This window comes from Sturnira hondurensis, unplaced genomic scaffold (genome assembly GCF_014824575.4).
Source record: "Sturnira hondurensis isolate 20B ecotype Veracruz unplaced genomic scaffold, ASM1482457v3 Scaffold0004068, whole genome shotgun sequence".
NCBI lineage: Eukaryota > Metazoa > Chordata > Mammalia > Chiroptera > Phyllostomidae > Sturnira > Sturnira hondurensis.
The window spans coordinates 5,762,023-5,782,922 of NW_028076699.1; the positions used below are offsets into that span (position 1 = coordinate 5,762,023).

General features: G+C 38.9%; 1 protein-coding gene across 1 annotated transcript in view; it reads right to left on the reverse strand.

The window, feature by feature from the left end:
- Positions 1-20,900, reverse strand: part of ZYG11A (zyg-11 family member A, cell cycle regulator) — a 66,235-nt gene that overhangs the window by 20,986 nt on the left and 24,349 nt on the right. Inside the window, exons 3-8 of the mRNA XM_037043353.1 lie at positions 16,636-17,387; positions 5,381-5,521; positions 3,285-3,461; positions 1,553-1,617; positions 348-447; positions 202-255 (exon numbers count right to left, since the gene is read on the reverse strand). Coding sequence (XP_036899248.1) covers positions 202-255; positions 348-447; positions 1,553-1,617; positions 3,285-3,461; positions 5,381-5,521; positions 16,636-17,387 — 1,289 coding nt within the window. The remainder of the gene's footprint in view (positions 1-201; positions 256-347; positions 448-1,552; positions 1,618-3,284; positions 3,462-5,380; positions 5,522-16,635; positions 17,388-20,900) is intronic.

Here is a 20,900-nt window from a genome sequence, read left to right on the forward strand (position 1 = left end):
AAATAAACATGTATTTAGAGATGTGGAGGTAAACAGCACAAGAAACAGCTATTAACAGTACAGAGTAATTTCTTCTGGGGAGCAGGTCTTCCAGGTTTTTCATTTTTTAGACCTAAAAGGCCTAAATGATTAGACTTTTAAACTGTGTTCATAATTACTTTCATTGACAAAAAAAAGTTAGAGAAGTGACAACCAACCTACCTTAACTGCCATGAAGAGCTCTTCTTTAAGTTGTGCTGCTTGATCAGGTGAGAGCTAAACGCAAACAAAAAGCTGACAGTGAAATATGACATCTTCATCGAAGCTCAACTACGGGAGCACAGGTCTCGCCTGTAGCAATCCCATACCTGCAAGGCTAGAATCGAGGTGATGCTCACTGCCATCGTTTGCATCTTGGGATTTTCATGCTTACAAAGCCACCTCATAACAAATTTGGCAGCATCAAACCTGAAAAGCAATATTTTTTTTCTCACAATAAAGTTTCTAAAACTGTATACAAGGAACGGAGAAATCACTTGGCCAACCCCAACAAATTCTGTAACTAAAGTAGTCTCAACTCCTAAACCCTCACCTATGAAAACCAAAAGCAACTGGGAGAGATCCAAAGGGGAAGAGATGTGCGAATGAGAGTGAGCAAACTGCACAGGATTCAAAGACAGATGGACAGATTTAAGAAGTTCTTTTTTTTTAAGAATTTAGTTTCCACTATGATTGGTCTGAAAAAGAAAAGAGGTCCCTGAGAGATAGTAAACTATAATTCGAACTACAGCAAACAAATCAATTAGCTAGAGAGAATCCATGCCCTGTTATAGGGGCAGCTGTTACTCAGCCCTGATCCCTGCTATGTAGGAACAAAGATGGGGTTGAAAAGATGTTTTCAAAAGGAGGAAAGACAGATGTTTTTTAAATGAGGAGAACCACCTTCCCTATCATATTTTTACAAGTCAACTCCAGTTTTAAATATACATTTCCATTAGATTTGAGAATGGCTTAGCCTACACCATTACCCATAAATCACATTTTCACACCAGCCTGTGCTTAATTTTCTTGCTGTTGGCAGCAACTATCATAAATGTTTTTTAACTCATGAATCTGGGAGATTACAAAGGCCTCAAGAGTAATCCCTCTGGAGTCTAGGGTGAGGATTTTAAAAAATTATTATCAATAAAATAATGAAAATAATAACTAATGTTCAGAACAGCTTGTACTTCTTAGGCTGGACAGTTTTAAGTACTTTACAAACATCACTGTATCTAATGCTCAAAAGAGTTATTATTTTACAAGCAAGAATGCTTATGCACAAAGATAATAAAAGGGCTAGAACTTGAATCCAAGTATGTTTGAATCACATTTTGGGAAACAACATTTACAGTCAGATTACTTCTAACCACCTCTGTGGAAGAGGCTCAACAGAGCATTCTCCCCAGACTCTTTCTTTATCTTTATCCCAGCCTTAATCAAACATTTGCTAAACTAATAACCCAAAAACCAACAATGCTCAGAGTAACACTGGGCAACACCCCCAAATAAAATGACCAGGTTTTCTTCTTGCCTGTCAAATGGAACATCCACAAGAATCCTGGAGTTGGTTAAGGAGAGAAGACAATTCTTCTGTAACTTTAAGGAAATAAAGAAAATTAATTCTGAGTAAATTCGTGCAAGACGCATTTCTTTCATACATCCATGTGTCTCTCTTCTTCTCCCTCCCTCCCTCTCTCTAAAAATAAAATAAAACTTTAAAAACAGAACAAACCAAAATCAATTTCCAGTTTAAGTACACACTTCAATTAGTTTAACACATTAATACACTTGTGTAAGCACTAACCCCCACCCACAACCACCACAGTCAAGAAAAAAACTGTATCACCCCAAAGAGTTCTACTTTGCCCCTTCTAATCAATCCAGACCTTGCGAACTTTTGCCCTGGAAAATTACACTGTTATCACATGTTAGTCTGCCCTAAGTTTCCACAATAAATAGAATCATATAGTATCTACTCTTTGTGTCTGGCTTATTTTTGCTCAGCATATAATGTTTTTGATAACCATTCATATACTTCAATCAATACTTCATTCCTTTGTACTGCCAAATAGTATTTCCTTACGTGAATTTATCACATGATCTATTTCCTTACGTGAATATATCGAATTATCTATCTAATCTGTTTATCTATTCACCTGTAGCTGAACATCTGGTAAGTTTTTAGGTTTGGGTGATTATGAATAAAAATATTCCGAACATTTGTGTACAAGTGTTCTTAGGGACATGTTTTCATTTCTCTATGAGTAGAATGACTGAGTAGTATGGAAAGGTATGTCTAACTTTTAAATAAACTATAATACTGTTGACCTGGTAGTTGTATCATTTTACAGTCTTAACATCATTATATGAGAATTTCAGAGGCTCCACATCCTTGGCAAAACTTTGTATTGTCAGTCTTTTAATTTCAAACAGTCTATAGAGATTGTATAGTAATAACTTATTGTGGTTTTAATCTGCATTTCCCTAATAAGTGAAGATAATAAGAAACTTTTCATGTGCTAATTTGTCACCCACATATCTCCTTTGGTGAAATGTCTTTTCAAATCTTTTGGCCTTTCTACAAATTGGTCTTTGTTATTGAATTAAAAGTACTTTATATTCTGGATAAAAGACTTTTGTCATATATACAGGGTGGGGCAAAAACAGGTTTACAGTTGTTTGTATGGAAAGTAATACAATAATTAGTAAGTAATGATACAAGAATAAATTCTGTGTTTTGTGTACTCACAACTATATATAACTACTTTTTCCCCACCCCATACAATGAACATTTTCCCCAGCCTATGGCTTACTTTTTCATTTTTTTAATGTTTTCATGTGTCTGAGGTAAATTTTTTGAATTCTAATTTATTTTTCTTTTATGATGTATGTTTCTGTATCCTAAGAAAACTTTGCCTACTCCAAGGTCACAAATATTTTCTGTTTTATGGTTTTAACTTTATATTTAGATCTATTAATCAGTTTAATTTAATTTTCACATATAATGTAAAGCCTACAAGGATGTACCAAAAATGTTAATAGATGTTTCTGAGTAACTGGTTTCTGAGAAATTTTAAAAATGGAAACCCAATTGCTTATCCATATTTCCTAATTTTTCTACAATAAGCATAAATTCCTTATCTAGTCTCTTTCTTGTTTTTTTACTCTCTCTTAGATAAGATGAAAAATCAGAACTAAATTATATACAGTTTTCACACATTTGTCCCAAAGTAAAGCGGAGTCAAGTATTCAATTTAAATTACCTGCTGGTAATGCGGGAAATTTTTCAGAGCCTTGAAAAGTAGACAGGTGACCTCTGACAACAAACGAACAGGCATTCCCCTGGCCAGACCCTGGCGTGTTAAGTTGAGAGCACATGCACTGGCTGTGAACTGCACTGGCAAATCCAGTGGATGGTTCCTCATTCCTATAGCCACAAGCTGGAAATGAACTTGTTTTTAGTGGCTCATTACAACATTAGCATTCTTTATACTGTCTTGTGTTAGTTGGCAAAAATATTTGCTCACTGGCAGAGACTAACAGATCATCCCTATCCTCAGCATTTATTTTTAGAACACCAGCAATACCTTCTAATGCAAATGCAGCTATTAACGAGCTGTGTGACTTTAGGCAAGTCACTTGCCTTCTCTGGACCACCATTTCCTCATCTGTAACTCCATAATCATTTACTTAGGCTCACATCATATAAGGCATTACAATAAGCACTACATGGAACACAAACATGAATCACTTATAACCCTAGTCCTTAGTGTAAAACCTTGTGTGAGAAATAAGGTATGTACACAAATAACATTGTGAAAGATATAAAAACATGGGGGCAAAAAAGGGAAAAAGCACCATAAAAAAGGCATAAATAAAGTGCTGCTTAAGGTAGTTACAGAGGAAGAAATTATTTCTGGCATGAAATCAAAGAGCTTAATTCCAAGAGCACAGTTAGGCAATGAACAAAGCAGATGGAGGAGGAAGAAATCTGAATTTGAAAAGTGGTAAAACAGAGCATCAGAATGCTAACTAGAAGACAGGCTGTGGAAGGCCCAAAGCACAGGTGTAAAACGAAGCTGTTGTGTCACACTTACACCACACCTACTCTAATGTTCAGGGACAATGTGATCTGTTTTATCTACCAAATAGGGATAATCATCCCTACCGGTCTCAGCAATGGGTCTGCTGATATTCACATAGCCATGGTTTTAAGAGACCAGACATCCTCACTCTGACAGCTGCATGAATTCATGGAGCTTAGAGACAGACCTGGAATATACTTACTTTTACGGTTGAAAACAACTCTTTCTAGATTGTTAAAACTACTCTTAAGATTTCATTAGATTACCATTATTTGTAATTTAAATATGCAGAAACCAAAATAAACATGATTTTCAAAAATCACAAATTCTTAGATATGAAAAGGACTTTTAGAACATCTAATTCAATCTCATTACAGACAGGAAACAAAGGCCCAGAGTTTTCTCTTTATATAGTACTGTTTTTAAGTTATAAATTAAATCTCCTATGGTACAAAAATAGTCATATTTTTAAAGAACTGCAAAGAATTACAAATAATAAAGGCAAAGTTACCTTTAAGACTTTATTTTCATATTTCATTTAATTTTAAGTCATTGCAGTTTTCTTTCCCAAACCACTTAATACTTTCCATTAGATTTAAAATGAATCCACCCTTCCATAACCCAAAGCAAGGTCTGACCCTATCAATACTGGTAATTTTACTTCATTCACAAAATACTTTAAACGGAAGATCAGGCTACCTTCAATTATTGTTATTTTGTTCTGTTCTTACTGGGGATACTGTTATCATTTTCTTTCAGAAAAACCAGATATTAGATTTTATAGAGTAAATAAATAAGAAACAACATTTAGGGCACAGAAAAGTCATATTTACAGATAAGTAGGTCCTAATTAGCAAAATAGTGCAAAGGTCCTATTATCCCTTTCACAAAATGAATTTTAAAAACTGGGGGATGGGCTAGGGGTAAGGAGTTCAAGCAAAAAAGGAAAATAACTGATGGACACAGACAACAGTATGGTGATTTGTGAAGAGGAGAGGGGTAGGTGGAGATGAAGAAGGTATGGGGGGATAAATGATAATGAATAAAAATAAAAAATGGAAAAAAAAATCCTGGATGATTCAAGTTGATTCAGATACTCAAAATGAGATAATCTGGCAGTTAGGCCTAACACTGCTTTTCTTTCGTTATGAGAGCATTCTGATTCACTATAGAATGAGGCATACAAGTTACTATATTCAGTGTGTCTAGTGAACAACTTTAATGGAATAAAATAAGAAGTAATAATAAAAACTACCTTTCTGAGGTATACTTACCTTTAAAATAGCAGGCATGGTTACCTGCACCGAAAATGTCTCTGTAAAGAGCCTGTAGAGGGCTTCCTTTGTAAAACAAGACCTGTTTCTGTACTGGTTCAATGCTTCTGAAATCTGAATTATATTGGCTTCTCCAGCAACCTGAAAAGCAAAGACATTACCAATAGGTTTTACTGTTCTTCTCCAAGCACAGGTGTTAGGGGCCCCAAGTGTTCAATTACATTTTTCCAGGTACTACTAGGCAAAGTTGCTCTCACTCAATCATAATTCTAAGTAAGTGTTCTCCTCAACCTCACTTTGACAGATGGGTCCAAAGAGGCGAAATATGCTGCTAAATGTAACAAACCAATTAAATGGAGAAGCCGGTCTTAAACAAATACCATCTCCTATAGGGTCTACAACTATTTTACAGTTAACACCTCAACTGAATAATGAGTAGCATATAAATTTTCAAATAACCAGTAACCATGAATGCGCATGTCTTCTAAGTATGCAATAGGATAGACAATAAAAAAGGCCACATAAAATAACTACAATGAAAAAGGAGTTGACCTTTTCTGGTAGCATTATTTTTACTTATTATTTATGTATTTCTTTTAAAGATTTATTTATTTATTTTTAGAGTGAGCAGAGGGGAGGGAGACAGAGAGTAAGAGAAATATCTATGTGTGAAACATCAATTGGTTTACCCCCAATCGGGAACCTAGTCTGCAACTCAGCCATGAGCCTGACTGGGAATCAAACTGGCGACCTTTTGGGTTGCAGTCTGGCACTCAATCAACTAAGCCACACTAGCTAGGGCTATTTATTATTTATTTAATATTAATATAATTCCTCCGGGCTATCACTGAAGTAATAATTTCAAAAAGTCTAAGTTACCCTACTGACCCAAACCATAAAATCAACAAGTAATGTAAAACAATAAAAAAAAATTAGATGTGACAGGGAAAGGAAAGAGAGTGAGAGAAGGATGAAGGGAATTTCAGTATCTTGAAAAATGAAAACAAAAATAACTCTTCCACTTCAGCATGACGAGTAACACCATCACCCACTGAAGAAATCGCTAATCACTAAATTGACAGGAGAGTGCTTTTGAATTAGAAATCCAGTGAATGCCAATAAATAAAAAGATTCAAACCAATTCCATGTAAAGCTCCTATAAGAGAATGTTTTAAAAAGCCAATCTATGAGTGAGGGCCTGCGAACCACACAATCGCAGTTCGATTCCCAGTCAGGGCACATGCCTGGGTTGCAGGCTGGTTCTGGGCAGCGGACGCATGAGAGGCAACCATACATTGATATTTCTCTCCCTCTCTCCTTCCCTTCCCCTCTAAAGATAAATAAATAAAATCTTTCAAAAATAAATAAATAACTAAAATAAAAAGCCAATCTATACATTTCAGCTGAAAAAGTTCTTCGTATAAACCAAAAAATCAGAAGGAAACTGTTAATACAGCAGTTTAAACTGAATTAAATATTCTCAATTCACATTTTGGGATATGAAAAAAATGCAAACAAAAATGATGGGCTCATTAAATCAGGAAAGAAAAAATCATATTAAATATAAAAATTAAGTTACAAGAAAGGATTTAAATAAAATTTTACTAACAAGAAGAAATGCAAGGAAACAAAAAAGGAAACTTTAAAAGTAAGTAAAAAGGATGTAAGATTGAGTGTTGATATGGAAAGAAGACAAAGATCCAACATATATATACTTGGAAATTCCCGGGCAAGAAATGAACTAATACTTAAAACTATTATCAAGGGAAACTTTTCAGAAATATAAAGACCTAAATCAATACAATTAAATAACCCACCAAATACCTGGGGCATACCGTGCAACCTACTCTCAAATTGTTCTAAAAACACTGTCCATATAAAGAGCAAATATGATAAAGCAAATATGGAAAAATATTTCAAATTTGTAATCTGTAAGTTAAAAATTACTTCAAGACTTCTGGCCAAGATGGAGGCATACATAGACACACTGTGCCTCCTCATACAAGCAAAAGAAGGACAACAATTTAGAAACAAAAGGACTTCGGCCAAGATGGATGCATAGGTCGAAACACTGTGCCTTCTCCCACAACCAAGTTTGAATACAACAAAGGTTTGGAGAAACAAAGACACAGCCAAAGGACAGAAAATTGAATTATACGGAAGTCCGACTACATCTAACCATTCAACGGGACGGTAAGAGGAGCGGAGCCAGCAGCGAGCAGGGTCGGGCAGGACAGGTCCCCCCGACCTAAGCACGCAGGCAGCCCGGAACCAGTTGGGGTGCGGGGCAGACTGACCGAGGTCGCACATTCACTCACAGTGAGACGGACCACGCAGGCCCCAGGGGGCGAGGGCTGATGGCGGTGGCACACTAACGTGCAGTGGGACGAAACACGTGGGCCCGGTGACGGCAGCAGCTGTGGCATCGGTGAGGGCCGCAGCGGCAGGCAGGACGCCATAGTCCCTCTTTGACCCCGCCCCCACATACAGCGTCACAACCCAGTGACTTAGTTGCCCTGCAATACCAGTGAGAGCCATTGTCCCTCTTTGACCCCGCCCCCACATACAGCGTCACAACCCAGTGACTGAGTTGCCCTGCGCTAGTGAACACCTTAGGGCTCCGTTCCTGCTACGGAACAGGCACGAACAGCCCAAAAGATGGCGCAAGAAGAACTCAAAGTCCCAGAGCCAATAACTCTCAGCGACCGAGAAATTGCCAGCCCCTCAGACGCACAATTCAAGACACTGTTAATCAGGATGCTCACAGAATTGGTTGATTATAGTCACAAATTAGAGGAACATATGAAGGCTAAACTAATTGAAATGAAGGGAGATGTCCAGGAATCCAATAGCGATGGAAAGGAAACTGGGACTCAAATCAATGGAATGGACCAGAAGGAAGAACGAAACATCCAACCAGAAAGGAATGAAGAAATGAGAATTCAAAAAAATGAGGAGAGGCTTAGGAACCTCTAGGACATCTTTAAACGTTCCAACATCCGGATTATAGGGGTACCAGAGGGAGGAAAGAAACAGCCACGAGTGGAACAATTATTTGAACAAATAACAAAGGAGAACTTCCCCAGTGTGGCAAAGGAAATAGACTTCCAGGAAATCCAGGAAGCTCAGAGAGTTTCAAAGAAGTTGGACCCAAGAAGGAACACACCAAGGCACATCATAATTACATTAGCCAAGACTAAAATGAAGGAGAGAATCCTAGAAGCAGCAAGAGATAAGGGGACAGTCACCTACAAAGCAGTACCCATCAGACTGTCAGCTGATTTCTCAAAAGAGACCTTACAGGCAAGAAGGGGCTGGAAAGAAGTATTCCAAGTCATGAAATCCAAAGACCTACAGCCAAGATTGCTTTATCCAGCAAAACTTTCATTTAGAATGGAAGGACAGATAAAGTGCTTCTCAGATAAGGTCAAGTTCAAGGAGTTCATCATCACCAAGCCCTTATTATATGAAATGCTAAAGGGACTTATCTAAGAAAAAGAAGATGAAAAATATGAACAATGAAAGGACAGCAAACTCACAGTTATTAACAAGCACACCTAAAACAAAAGCAAACCAAGAGGACAGCTAGATCAGGACTGGAACCATAGAAATGAAGAACACATGGAGGGTTAGCAACAGCGGAATGGGAGGAGGAGAAGGGGAGAGAAGATACAGAAAATAAGTAGCATAGATGGTAGGTAGAAAATAGATAGGGGGGAGGGCAAGAATAGTAGGGGAAATATAGGATCTAAAGAACTTGAGACACGTGGTTATAAACTAAGGGGGGGGAGAATGGTGGGGGAGGGAGTGTGCGGGGGGAGGGGAATGAAGGGGGGAATAGAACAACTGTAATGGTATAATCAATAAAATATTTTTAAAAAACACAATTTAGAAACAAAAAACAACCAGTACTGGCAGAAAATTGAACTGTATGGAGGTCTGACAACCCAACCAAGGAGTTAAAGTAGACACATTTATCCAGACCAGTAGGAGGGGCGGAGCTGGGAATCAGGGCAGAGTCTGGTCACAGCAGAGCAGTGGCTGGCAAACCCTGGGAGCCCAAGGCAGCAGTGGATTGTGGAGAAGCGTGGCCCATGAGGTGGCTGGTGGACTGGGCAGTCACACATTAACGTCCAAATAAACCAGGGGAAACAAAGGGGAAACGGGCCAGATTGCACAACCCAGGGTCCCCAGGGTCCCAAGGCCTGTCCTGGTGCCAGGAAATAAAGACTCAAAACACAAACTGAAAACACCTGTGGGGGTTGAGGTGCCAGGAGAAACTCCCAGCCTCACAGATGAGTTTGCTGGACAGACCCACAGGGTCCTACAATGTACACAAACCCACCCACCCAGGAACCAGCACCAGAAGGGCCCAATTTGCTTGTGGAAAGCAGCAGAGGGGACTGAAATCCAAGAGAGAACAGAACAAGCACCACTGCTCCCTCTCTGACCCTGCCTCCACATAGTGTCACAACCCAGCCACTGGGTTGCCCCACCTTGGTGAACACCTAAGGCGTAACCGCTCATACTTAACAGGTGTGACCAGACCAAAAAATTATGGCTCAAACAGAAGAACAAATCAAAGCCCCAGAGCCAATACTTCTAAGCAACAAAGAGATAGCCAACCTATCAGATGCACAGTTCAAAACACTGGTGATCAGGATGCTTACAGAACTGGTTGATTCTGGTCACAAATTAGATGAAATAATGAAGGCTACACTAAGTGAAATGAAGCAAAATGCACAGGGATCCAACAGTGATGGAAAGAAAACTGGGACTCAAATCAATGGAGTGGACCAGAAGGAAGAAAGAAACATCCAATCAGAAAACAATGATGAAACAAGAATTCAAAAAAAATGAGGAGGGGTTAGGAATCCCCAAGACATCTTAAACGTTCCAACGTCCAAATTATAGGGGTACCAGAAGGGGAAGAGGAACAGCCACGAGTGGAACACTTATTTGAACAAATAATAAAGGAGAACTTCCTCAATCTGGAAAAGGAAATAGACTTCCAGGAAGCCCAGGAAACTCAGAGAGCCCGAAAGAAGGTGGACCCAAAGAGGAACACACCAAGGCACATCATCATTACATTAGCCAAGATTAAAATGTGGGAGAGAATTCTAGAAGCAGCAAGAGATAAGGGGACAGTTACCTACAAAGGAGTACCCATCAGACTGTCAGTGAATTTCTCAAAAGAAACCTTACAGGCAAGAAGGGGCTGGAAAGAAGTATTCCAAGTCATGAAATCCAAAGACCTGCATCCAAAATTACTCTATCCAGCAAAGCTTTGATTTAGAATGGGAGGGCAGATAAAATACTTCTCAGATAAGGTCAAGTTAAAGTAGTTCATAATCACTAAGCCCTTATTATATGAAATGTTAAGAAAAAGATATTATCTAAGAAAAAAGATAAAAAACACAGCCCTGGCTGGTGTAGCTCAGTGGATTGAGCACAGGCCTGCGAACCAGATGTTCCCAGTTCGATTCCCAGTCAGGGCACATTGCCTGGGTTGCAGGCAGGTTCCCTGCAGGCCAACTCCCAGCAGGGGACGCATGAAAAGCAACCATACATTGATGTTTCTCTCCCTCTCCTTCCCCTCTAAAGATAAGTAAATAAATAAAATCTTTAAAAAAATAAAAAATAAATAAAAATAAATAAAAAACATGTACAGTAAAATAACAGCAAACTCACAATCATTATCAACCACACCTAAAACAAAAAGAAAAACAAACCAAGCAAACAGCTAGAAGAGGAACAAAACTACAGAAATGGAGATCACATGGAGGGTTAGCAACAGGGGAGTGGGAGGAGGAGAAGGGGGGAGAAGGTACAGAGAATAATTAGCATAGATGGTAGGTAAAAAACAGACAGGAGGAGGGTAAGAATAGTATGGGGAAATGTAGAAGCTAAAGAATTTATAAGTATGACACATGGACATGAACTAAAGGGGGAGGATGTGGGTGGGAGGGGGTGTGCAGCGTGGAGAGGGGTGATGGGAGGAAAATGGGAGAACTGTAATAGAATATATTTAAAAAAATAAAGATAAAAAATATTTCAAAACAATGTTTAAAGTATTATATACTCATATGTAGAAGTTAATGAATAAAATGAACTAACAAGCAAAAGAGACTCACAGAAAGAGAGCAGGCTGACAGCTGTCCAGTGTAGCTGAGGGATCGGAGGGTGGAAAGATTGAGCAAAAAGAGGAGGGAGGGATTGAGGGGGAGTAAGAGGGATGAGGGGAGCGGGGGCCTGGGGGGAGAGAGAGAGAAAACACTCATGAACAGGGAGCAGTGGGGGATTGCAGGTGGAGGGGTAAAGGGATAAATGGTGATGGGAAAAAGTAAATGAACAGATATAAATAAACAGATAGATAGATATATAAAAAGTATTTTTTAATATCTTATTTATTTATTTATTTATTTATTTATTTATTTATTTATTTTAGAGAGAGGGGACAGGAAGGAGGAAGAGTGGGAGAGAAACATCAATGTGTGGTTGCCTCTCATGGGTCCCCCACTGGGGACCTGGCCTGCAACCCAGGCATGTGCCCTGACTGGGAATCAAACCGGCGACCTTTTGCTTCACAGGCCCGAGCTCAATCCACTGAGCTACACCAGCCAGGGCGATATATAAAAAGTATTATACACATACATCAATTGCCCAAAGACCCACACATCATTAAGAATCTGAACAAAGGATATATTCTAGGTGGACAACTGGGGAGTGGGGGTTAAAGGGTAGAAGGTTGGAGCAAAAATGAAAAACAATCCATAGACGTGGACAACAATATGGTAGTGACTGCAGGACCAAGCAGTATAAGGGGGGTAAATAGTAATGAAAAAATATAATTAAAAATACAATTAAAAAAAAAAATCATCCAAATGTAATAAGTGAAACAAAGAATAAGCCAGAGCAAGACCAAACAGAAGGCCCTCGGCTGGCGTGGCTCAGCAGGTTGGGTACTGCCCCACAAACCCAAGGGTTAATGGTTCAATTCCTGGTTGTGGGCCAGTCCCTGATTGGGGCAGAGGGGGGATGTGATTGATGTTTTTCTCCCTTTCTTTCTCCCTCCCTTCCCCTTGGCTCTAAAAATTAGTAATATCTTTCTTTTTTTTTTAAAGAACAAACAGGAGACCAGATAGCCATTGTATCCTTCTCTCTCCTTGGCTTCCTGGAAATGCCATTGCAGAAGAATCCTCCCAAGGGATCTGTGCTGCGTCCTACCAGTGAATCAATGAGAATTTCCTAGCAAATGAAAATGTTTCATGGCTTTTAATACTAATGGTGGGTGTCCTTTCTGCCCATTAAATTTTTTAAAAGTATTAAAATATAGTTAACATACAATATTATATTAGTTTCAGGTGTACAAGTTACTGAACATTTATATACCTAATACAGTTATCAAAACAAACCATCTAACAGCATACAAAGTTATTATCATATTACTGACTGTACTATCTATTCTGTATATTATATTCCTTGACTTTTATATATTGATAATTTGTATCTTATTCACTAATTTTATTAATTAATTTATTTTAGAGAGAGGGTAAGGAAAAGAGAGGGAGAGAAACATCAATGTGTGGTTGCCTCTTGCATGCCCCCCGAGAGGGGACCTGCCCTACAACCCAGGCATGTACCTTGACTGGGAATCAAACCAGTTAACCTTTGCTTTGCAGGCCTGCGCTCAATCTACTGAGCTACACCAGCCAGGGCTTATTCACTCATTTTAAAGGAATTAAGTACGTACATGTTTCCCATTCTAGTTTTGGGTGCAAGAATTAACATATCTGTTCTGTTTCAAGGTTTTCATTAACACTTAATTTTATCCGTTTTAATTGTAAGCAAACTTTTGATCAAGCCAAACAAAAATATTTAGTATATTTTGCATGTAATTTTAAAGATATGCATTTCTATTAAGCAAAAGGTTTTCTGAAACACACCTTTTAAACTTACAGTAACTTATGCTCCACATTAGGCTGAATTAAGTAAGACCTTTATGAATTAAGATCTTTATAGTTCCTTAGTAATGGGAAGACTGTGTTCTCCCCATCCCCGAATATCCAACACTGTACATACTGCATAATTAAAAAATTTAAAAATAAACTATGCTGACATGTATTCCAGATAAGTTTACTAAAACAAAACTTCCAATTTTCTGTTGTACCTGCTTTAGTAGTTAGTATCTTAACTATATTACAGCACTTGTCCCATATTATTGTATATACCAAGTATTTATTTACTAAAATCTAATTTTTTATCACTGTGGTCTTTCTGAATCACTGTGCTATTAATTCTTAAACTGGCCTAGATGTACATTTCTGATAAACAATTCGCTACTATACATACCTAACTGAAAGTTCAAATTATATCTCTATTTCAAGTCTCATGATGTCTAACGGATGGCTTCCACCTTCATTAGAGAGGCCAGAAAATTAAAAGGACTTTAAAATACAATTGCTGTTTTCAAATTAAAGGAATAAGATGTAAGAATTAATAAGTACAAACCACTTTGTTCTCTCATCCTAAAAGTTACAGAAAGTATAATCACAAAAGGTTCTTCTTAATTAGGCAGTGCTTCTGAACCTTGGCTGCACATTAGAATTACTGGAACCTTTTAAAATCTTGACTCCCAAAAGGGCTCAAGAACATGGACAACAGTATAGTGACTGCAGGGACTGTGGGGGGTATAAGAGGACTAAATGGTTATGGAAAAAATACAATAAAAATAAAATAAAATAAAATAAAAATCTTGATGCTCAGGCCAAATCTTAAACATAATAAATCAGAATCTTTGGGGGGGGGGCAGGTAGGACATAAGGATCAGTATATTTTAAAGCTTCCAAAGTGACTAAAATGTACAACTGAAGAAAAGAACCACTGTTTTAAAAGATATTCTAGAATATAAATATTTAAATATAAGCTGCTTTAAAAATAGCACCATGAACTTCCACCAAGATAGACGTGTAGGTAGAAACACTGTGCCTTCTCCCACAACCAAGTTTAAAGACAACAAAGTTGTAGTAAATAAAAACGCAGCCAAAACACAGAAAATTGAACTATACTAAAGTCTGACAACAATGAACCATTCAGCCAGACCAGTAAGAGGGGCAGAGCCAGCAGCGGAGTAGGGTCAGGCAGGAAAGATCCCCCAACCCAGGCACAAGGGCAGCTGTGGGCGGATCCAGGTGTGGGGTAGCAACTGGCAGACCTAGTGAGGGCGTAAGGCAGCTGGCTGACCAAGGTCACATATTCGCACACAGATAAACCAGCAAAGGAGTGAGCAGTGAGACAGACCGCACAGCCTCCAGCAGAGGGAAGCAGCAGAGGGGACCACCAATGCCCCTCTTGAACCCCGCCCCCACATACAGTGTCACAACCCAGCGACTGAGTTGCCCTGCCCTGGTGAACACCTAGGGCTCCGCTCCTCATACGTAACAGGCATGAACAGACCAAAACATGGCTCAAGAACTCAAAGCCCCAGAGCCAATAACTCTAAGCGACCAAGAAATAGCCAACCTCTCGATGCACAGTTCAAAATAATGGTGATCAGGATGCTCACAGAACTGATTGATTTTAGTCACAAATTAGAGGAACAAATGAATGCTAAACTAATTGAAATGAAGAGAAATGCACAGGAAACCAATAATGATGGAAAGGAAACTGGGACTCAAATCAAGGGAGTGGACCAGAAGGAAGGAAAAAAAGAAGCAAACAGAAAAGAATGAAGAAACAAGAATTAAAAAAAAAAAATGAGGAGAGGCTTAGGAACCTCTAGGACATCTTTAAACGTTCCAACATCTGAATTATAGGGGTATCAGAAGGGGAAGAGAAACAGCCACGAGTGGAAAACTTATTTGAACAAATAATAAAGGAGAACTTCCTCAGTCTGGTAAAGGAAATAGACTTCCAGGAAATCCAGGAAGCTCAGAGAGTCCCAAAGAAGTTGGACCCAAGAAGGAACACACCAAGGCACATCATCATTACATTAGCCAAGATTAAAATGAAGGAGAGAATCCTAGAAACAGCCAGAGATAAGGGGACAGTCACCTACAAAGGAGTTCCCATCAGGCTGTCAGCAGATTTCTCAAAAGAAACCTTAGAGGCAAGAAGGGGCTGGAAAGAAGTATTCCAAGTCATGAAATGCAAAGATCTACAACCAAGATTACTCTATCCAGCAAAGCTTTCATTTAGAATGGAAGGGCAGATAAAGTGCTTCTCAGATAAGATCAAATTCAAGGAGTTCATCATCACCAAGCCCTTATTATATGAAATGTTAAAGGGACTTATCTAAGAAAAAGAAGATAAAAGTACGAACAGTGAAAGGACAGCAAACTCAGTTATTAACCACCACACCTAAAACAAAAGCAAACTAAGAGGACAGCTAGATCAGGAGCAAAACCACAGAAATGAAGAACACATGGAGGGTTAGCAACAGGGGAGTGGGAGGAGGAGAAGGGGGGAGAAGGTACAGAAAATAGCATAGATGGTAGGTAGAAAATAGGGGGGAGGAAGAATAGTAGGGGAATAGTAGGGGAAATATAGAATCTAAAGAACTTGAGACACGTGGTCATAAAGTAAAGGGGGGAATGGTGGCGGAGGGTGTGTGCAGGGTGGAGGGGAATGAAGGGGGGGAATAGAACAACTGTAATGGCATAATCAATAAAATATATTAAAAATAAAAAAATTGCACCATGAGAGGCTATAAACTTAATCCAGCAACATTTGAAACTTTTCTTAAGGCTCTTTTAAAATTGCTTTGTGTCATATGTTCACCAAAAATGGTGCTAACCATGTTGATCACCTGCCTTGTTAATTATATTTAGCTGTTAATAGTGGTGAAGTACACAAGTTTTAGAGGCACAAAGACTTACGTGAAAGTCCTAGCTATACCAGTTAATAGTTCTATGGTTGTGGATAAGTAGCTTAAGCTCCCTGAGCTCCCATTCCCTCAACTGTAAAATGGAAGGATTAAAATAGAAAACAATGTGCACAGTATGTCTGGCAGACAGGAGGTGATATATAAATGACTGCACCATATCACTGTGAAGCTAGACTAAAACACATGGTGGCAAGGACTGCACCTTGTTTAAGATTATATTTCTACAACCTACCACATAGCAGCAACACAATAATTATGTTCCTCGAGGACTTATTATCTGTCTCTGTAACCATCGTACCTAGATTCGGATATACAAGAGAAGCTTAATAAGGTTCTGAACAAATGAAACTTATTTCAGATAAGAACAAACCCTCAAGCCTTGTTTTGTAGTAAAGAAGTCAGAATAACCAGCATCCGTAGCAAATAGTCCCACAAATTGCATTGTAGGCCGCTGCCGTATAAACAGTTCTACAGCTTCGTCGGTGATGCAACTGCCCCCCGAAATATCCAGTGACACAACATTAGGTAGAATATCCTTCTGCTGTAGCAAATGAAAAGCCAGATCTGATTTGAGTTCCCTGTGATCAGAAATATCAAGGTGAAGCAGAAATTTAAGTTCTCTAATGACTGCAAGAATCTGTGGTTTGGTCATGGTCAGGCATTTCATATAGTGCATCGTGAGAGATTTGAGTCGATCCTTACAGGTAAGTAGGGCAGAGATGTCAGTGACCAGCGTACTAGAGATATTCAAGCTTTCCAGTTTTGGTAACTGAGAAACATTAGCCAGGTCTTCATTATGAAAATAAACATTGAAAACACTTAAAACACGAAGACCAGTGAACTGACGAAAGAACAGTAGTCTTGAATCTCGAGGGATGCTTGTCAAGTCCAACAGGAGACACCGGAGGTTTTGCCGGATCCAGCTATTGCTGCAGAGCCCATGTATGATGTCCGGGGTTGCGAGGTCACCGTGCACTGCAGTAGCATCGAGTTCAATGAGTTTATGATGGCAGAAAGCTTTTATGAATGCAGTTGTAGAAATGTCAGCTTTTTGAATATTGACCAGCTTCAGTTTCATTTGGTTGCCTCGGAAAATGCTCACTGTTCTATCAGTCAGCTTGCCTACAAAAGAACCAGAACGGGTTTGTAATGATAATTAAATCTCACGCCTTTTCCAGGAGGCATCATGGCTGATGAACTATGATGGATGCTAATAATAACAATGAGTACATTTGCTGCTTACTCTGTGCCAAGCATTGTTCTAAACCCTTTACTCAGATATCATTTACTCTTTGCAACAACTCTATATAAAAAAAACTATTCCTATTACCAGCATGTAGCTGAGAAAATGGAAGCTTAAAAAAGTTGAGTAAACTGTTCAAGGCCCAAATATGTGTCAGAATCAAGAATCAAAGCCATTTGGACTCCAGAGCCCAGATTTATCTATATCAGTCTTGTTCAAAGAAAAGAGAACAAAATAGATTATTTTTAAGCAAATCCATGGACAGCCTTTGATAAAGTCATTTACCGATCAGGGCCTCATTTTCCTCATCTATAAAATAGGTGGGCTGTACTAAACTTCATTTAGAAAAGATTTACTAAGCATCTTCTATATGTGAGATCCCATGTTAAACAACAGGCACACAAGGTCATTAGAAACCTGTGACCACAAGGAATTCAGTCTAGGGATGCATGTAAGGTAAATAAATTATTGTAATAGTCAATTTTGTGAAAATATTTTTAAGAGAGGGAGAGAAACATTGATGGGATGCCTCACTGGACTGCCTCTTACTGCCCCCAACTAGGGACCTGGCCCACAACCCAGGCATGTGCCCTGATCAGGAATCAAACCACCAACCTTTTCGGTCTGCCAGCCAGTGCTTAATCCACTGAGCCACACCAGCCAGAGTAATAGTGTATTATATGTAGTGGCGATCCATACCAGGTATTGGATTACTACAGGTAAGATTAACTTTGGGTAAAGTTTTGATGACTAAGTATCACTTTGCCAAGAGGAAGGTGAAGGGTGGAATAATATGTCAAAGACATGGAGGCATAACAGAATATTCAGAACAAACCTAAAGTAAACTGGCACTACTAGAGTAGTGTCCAAGGAAAGGCAGAGCTGGAAACTGTAGAGAGGAAGGGAAAAGGTAGATGGAGCCTATATACAAAGCTAGAAAATCCAGACTTTAGAACAACTCTAAAATTTTAAGCAGAAGAATGGTAATAATTATATTTTTAAAAAGACCAATGATGTGACAATGTAAAGGAATTAGGATAGTGTTTGATGGGAGTGAGACTGAGCAACAGATTACTAATAATTTTAATCAGAGATAAAAATGTAAACCACGGCTGACAGAACAAGGTGGCTGAATAGACTGGAAGAAAAGGACTGAGGAAAAGGTATGTAAGCTGATTCCCAGTTTCCCACTTTGAATTGGGCTGAGCTACCAAGACAGGAAGAAGGAAGCTCTTATACTTCAGCTTTGAGGAGAAACTTAGTGCCTTCATTCATATATTTATTCAACAAATATCAAAGTGTTCACTGAATGCAAAGTGCTATGCTAGATGTCAAAAATGGTAAATGAGACAAACGTGCCTCCTGCCATCACAGAGTTTATTTACGCCCTATAGGGAGAATACAGAAGACACAAAAGAACACAGAACAAGCTCTGGCTAGTGTGGCTCAGTGAGTTGAGTGCCGGCCTGCTATCTGAAAGGTCACCAGTTTGATTCCCAGTGTGGGTATATGCCTGGGTTGCCCACCAGGTCTCCATTTGGGGGCATGTGAGAGGCAACTGATCAATGTGTGTTTCACACACAGATGTTTCTCTCCCTTTTTCCTTTCCTTTCCCTCTCTCTAAAAGTAAATAAATAAAATCTTTAAAGAAAAGAATACAGAACAGGCAGACTGCTACTAACACTGAAATTATAGTGTTTTAAAAGAAACAAAAACACAATATAGAGATGGAGAAATGGAGCACAAAAATCTTCTGCCCTGGCTGGTGTGGCTCAGTGGATTGAGCACAGACCTACGAACCAAAGGGTCATCAGTTCAAACCCAGTCAGGGCACATGCCTGGGTTTCGAGCCAGGTCCCCAGCAGGGGGTACACAGAGGCAACCACACATTGATGTTTATCTCCCTCCCTCTCTCACTAAAACTAATAGAATATTTTTTAAATAAACAAACAAACAAACAAACAAACAAATAATTAAAAGCCCTGGCTGGTATAGTTCAGTGGATTGAGCACAGGCTGCAAACCAAAGGGTTGCCAGTTCGATCCCCAGTCGGGACACATGCCTGGATTGCAGGCCAGGTCCCCAGCGGGGGATGCGTGAGAGGCAATCACACATTGATTATTTCTCTCTCTCTTTCTCCTTCCCTTCCCCTCTCTCTAAAAATAAATAAACAAAATCTTTAAAAAAAAAGAATCTTCTGTCACTTTGTATGGTTTGATGAGGTAACAGTTAAGCTGAAACCTAAAAAATATGAAAGGCAAAAACAGCCGTCAGTCCAAATAAAGGGAGGAGCTAAAATCCTGATAAAGGGAAACAGCTTGGCTTTCTTTGTGAAATGTCTCAGAAATGTTTTGGTACTGAAGTCCTTGCTAGTGTAATAAAGACAAGACACATAAGTAGAAGATACAGATTGGGTTAGATATAAAACGGTCTTTGTTCACAGATGACAAGATCATATAGGAAGAAAATCTGAAAAGAATCTAAAAAAACCTCTTGGAACTAATAAGTGATTATACCAAGGTTGCAGGACAAAAGGTTACTATACAAAAGTCAATCGTATTCCCATACACCAACAATGAAAAACGGAATTTTAAATAAAACATAGCATTCATATTAGCACTCAAAAACAATGAAATACTTAGGAAGTATCAATCTAACAAAATATGTATAAGAGCTACAGGGAAAACTATAACACTCTGAAAAATGAAACAACTTAGAACTAAATACAGACATTTTCCATGCACACAGATAGGAAGACTCAATATTGTCAGTGTATTAATTTTTCCCAACTTGATCTACACATTCAATGCAATCCCAATAAAAATCTCAGCAAGTTATTTTGTAGATATCAACAAACTGATTCTAGGTGACAGAATAAACATAAAAAAAAAGAGAGAAAAAGATTCCAAAGTTCATATGAAGAGGCGAAACACCCAGAAATAGCCATATGATATCTAAAGAAAAGAACAAAGTTTGAGGGCTGACAATACCCTACACTTTAAGATTTATTATAAACCAAAACTTCCAGCAAAGATGGAAGCATAGGTTGAGACACTATGCCTCCTCACACAACTAAATTTAAGGACAACAAAAATTCAGAAACAAAAACGCAACCAGAACAGACAGAAAATTAATAAATCGAGTGGAGAGGAGTCCCGGCAGGAAGAGGCAATGGTTAGCAGACCCAGGTGTAGGGAGGAAATGAGCAAACCCAGTGAGACTCACAAGGCAGCTGGCTGACTGTGGACACACATTCACAAAGATAAATCAGGCAAAAAACAGGCAGTGAGACAGACTGCGCAACCCAGGGCCCCAGCGATAGGAAATAAAGCCTAAAAGCACCAACTGGAAAAACTTTTGGGGGTCGAGGTGCTAGGACATGCTACCGACTT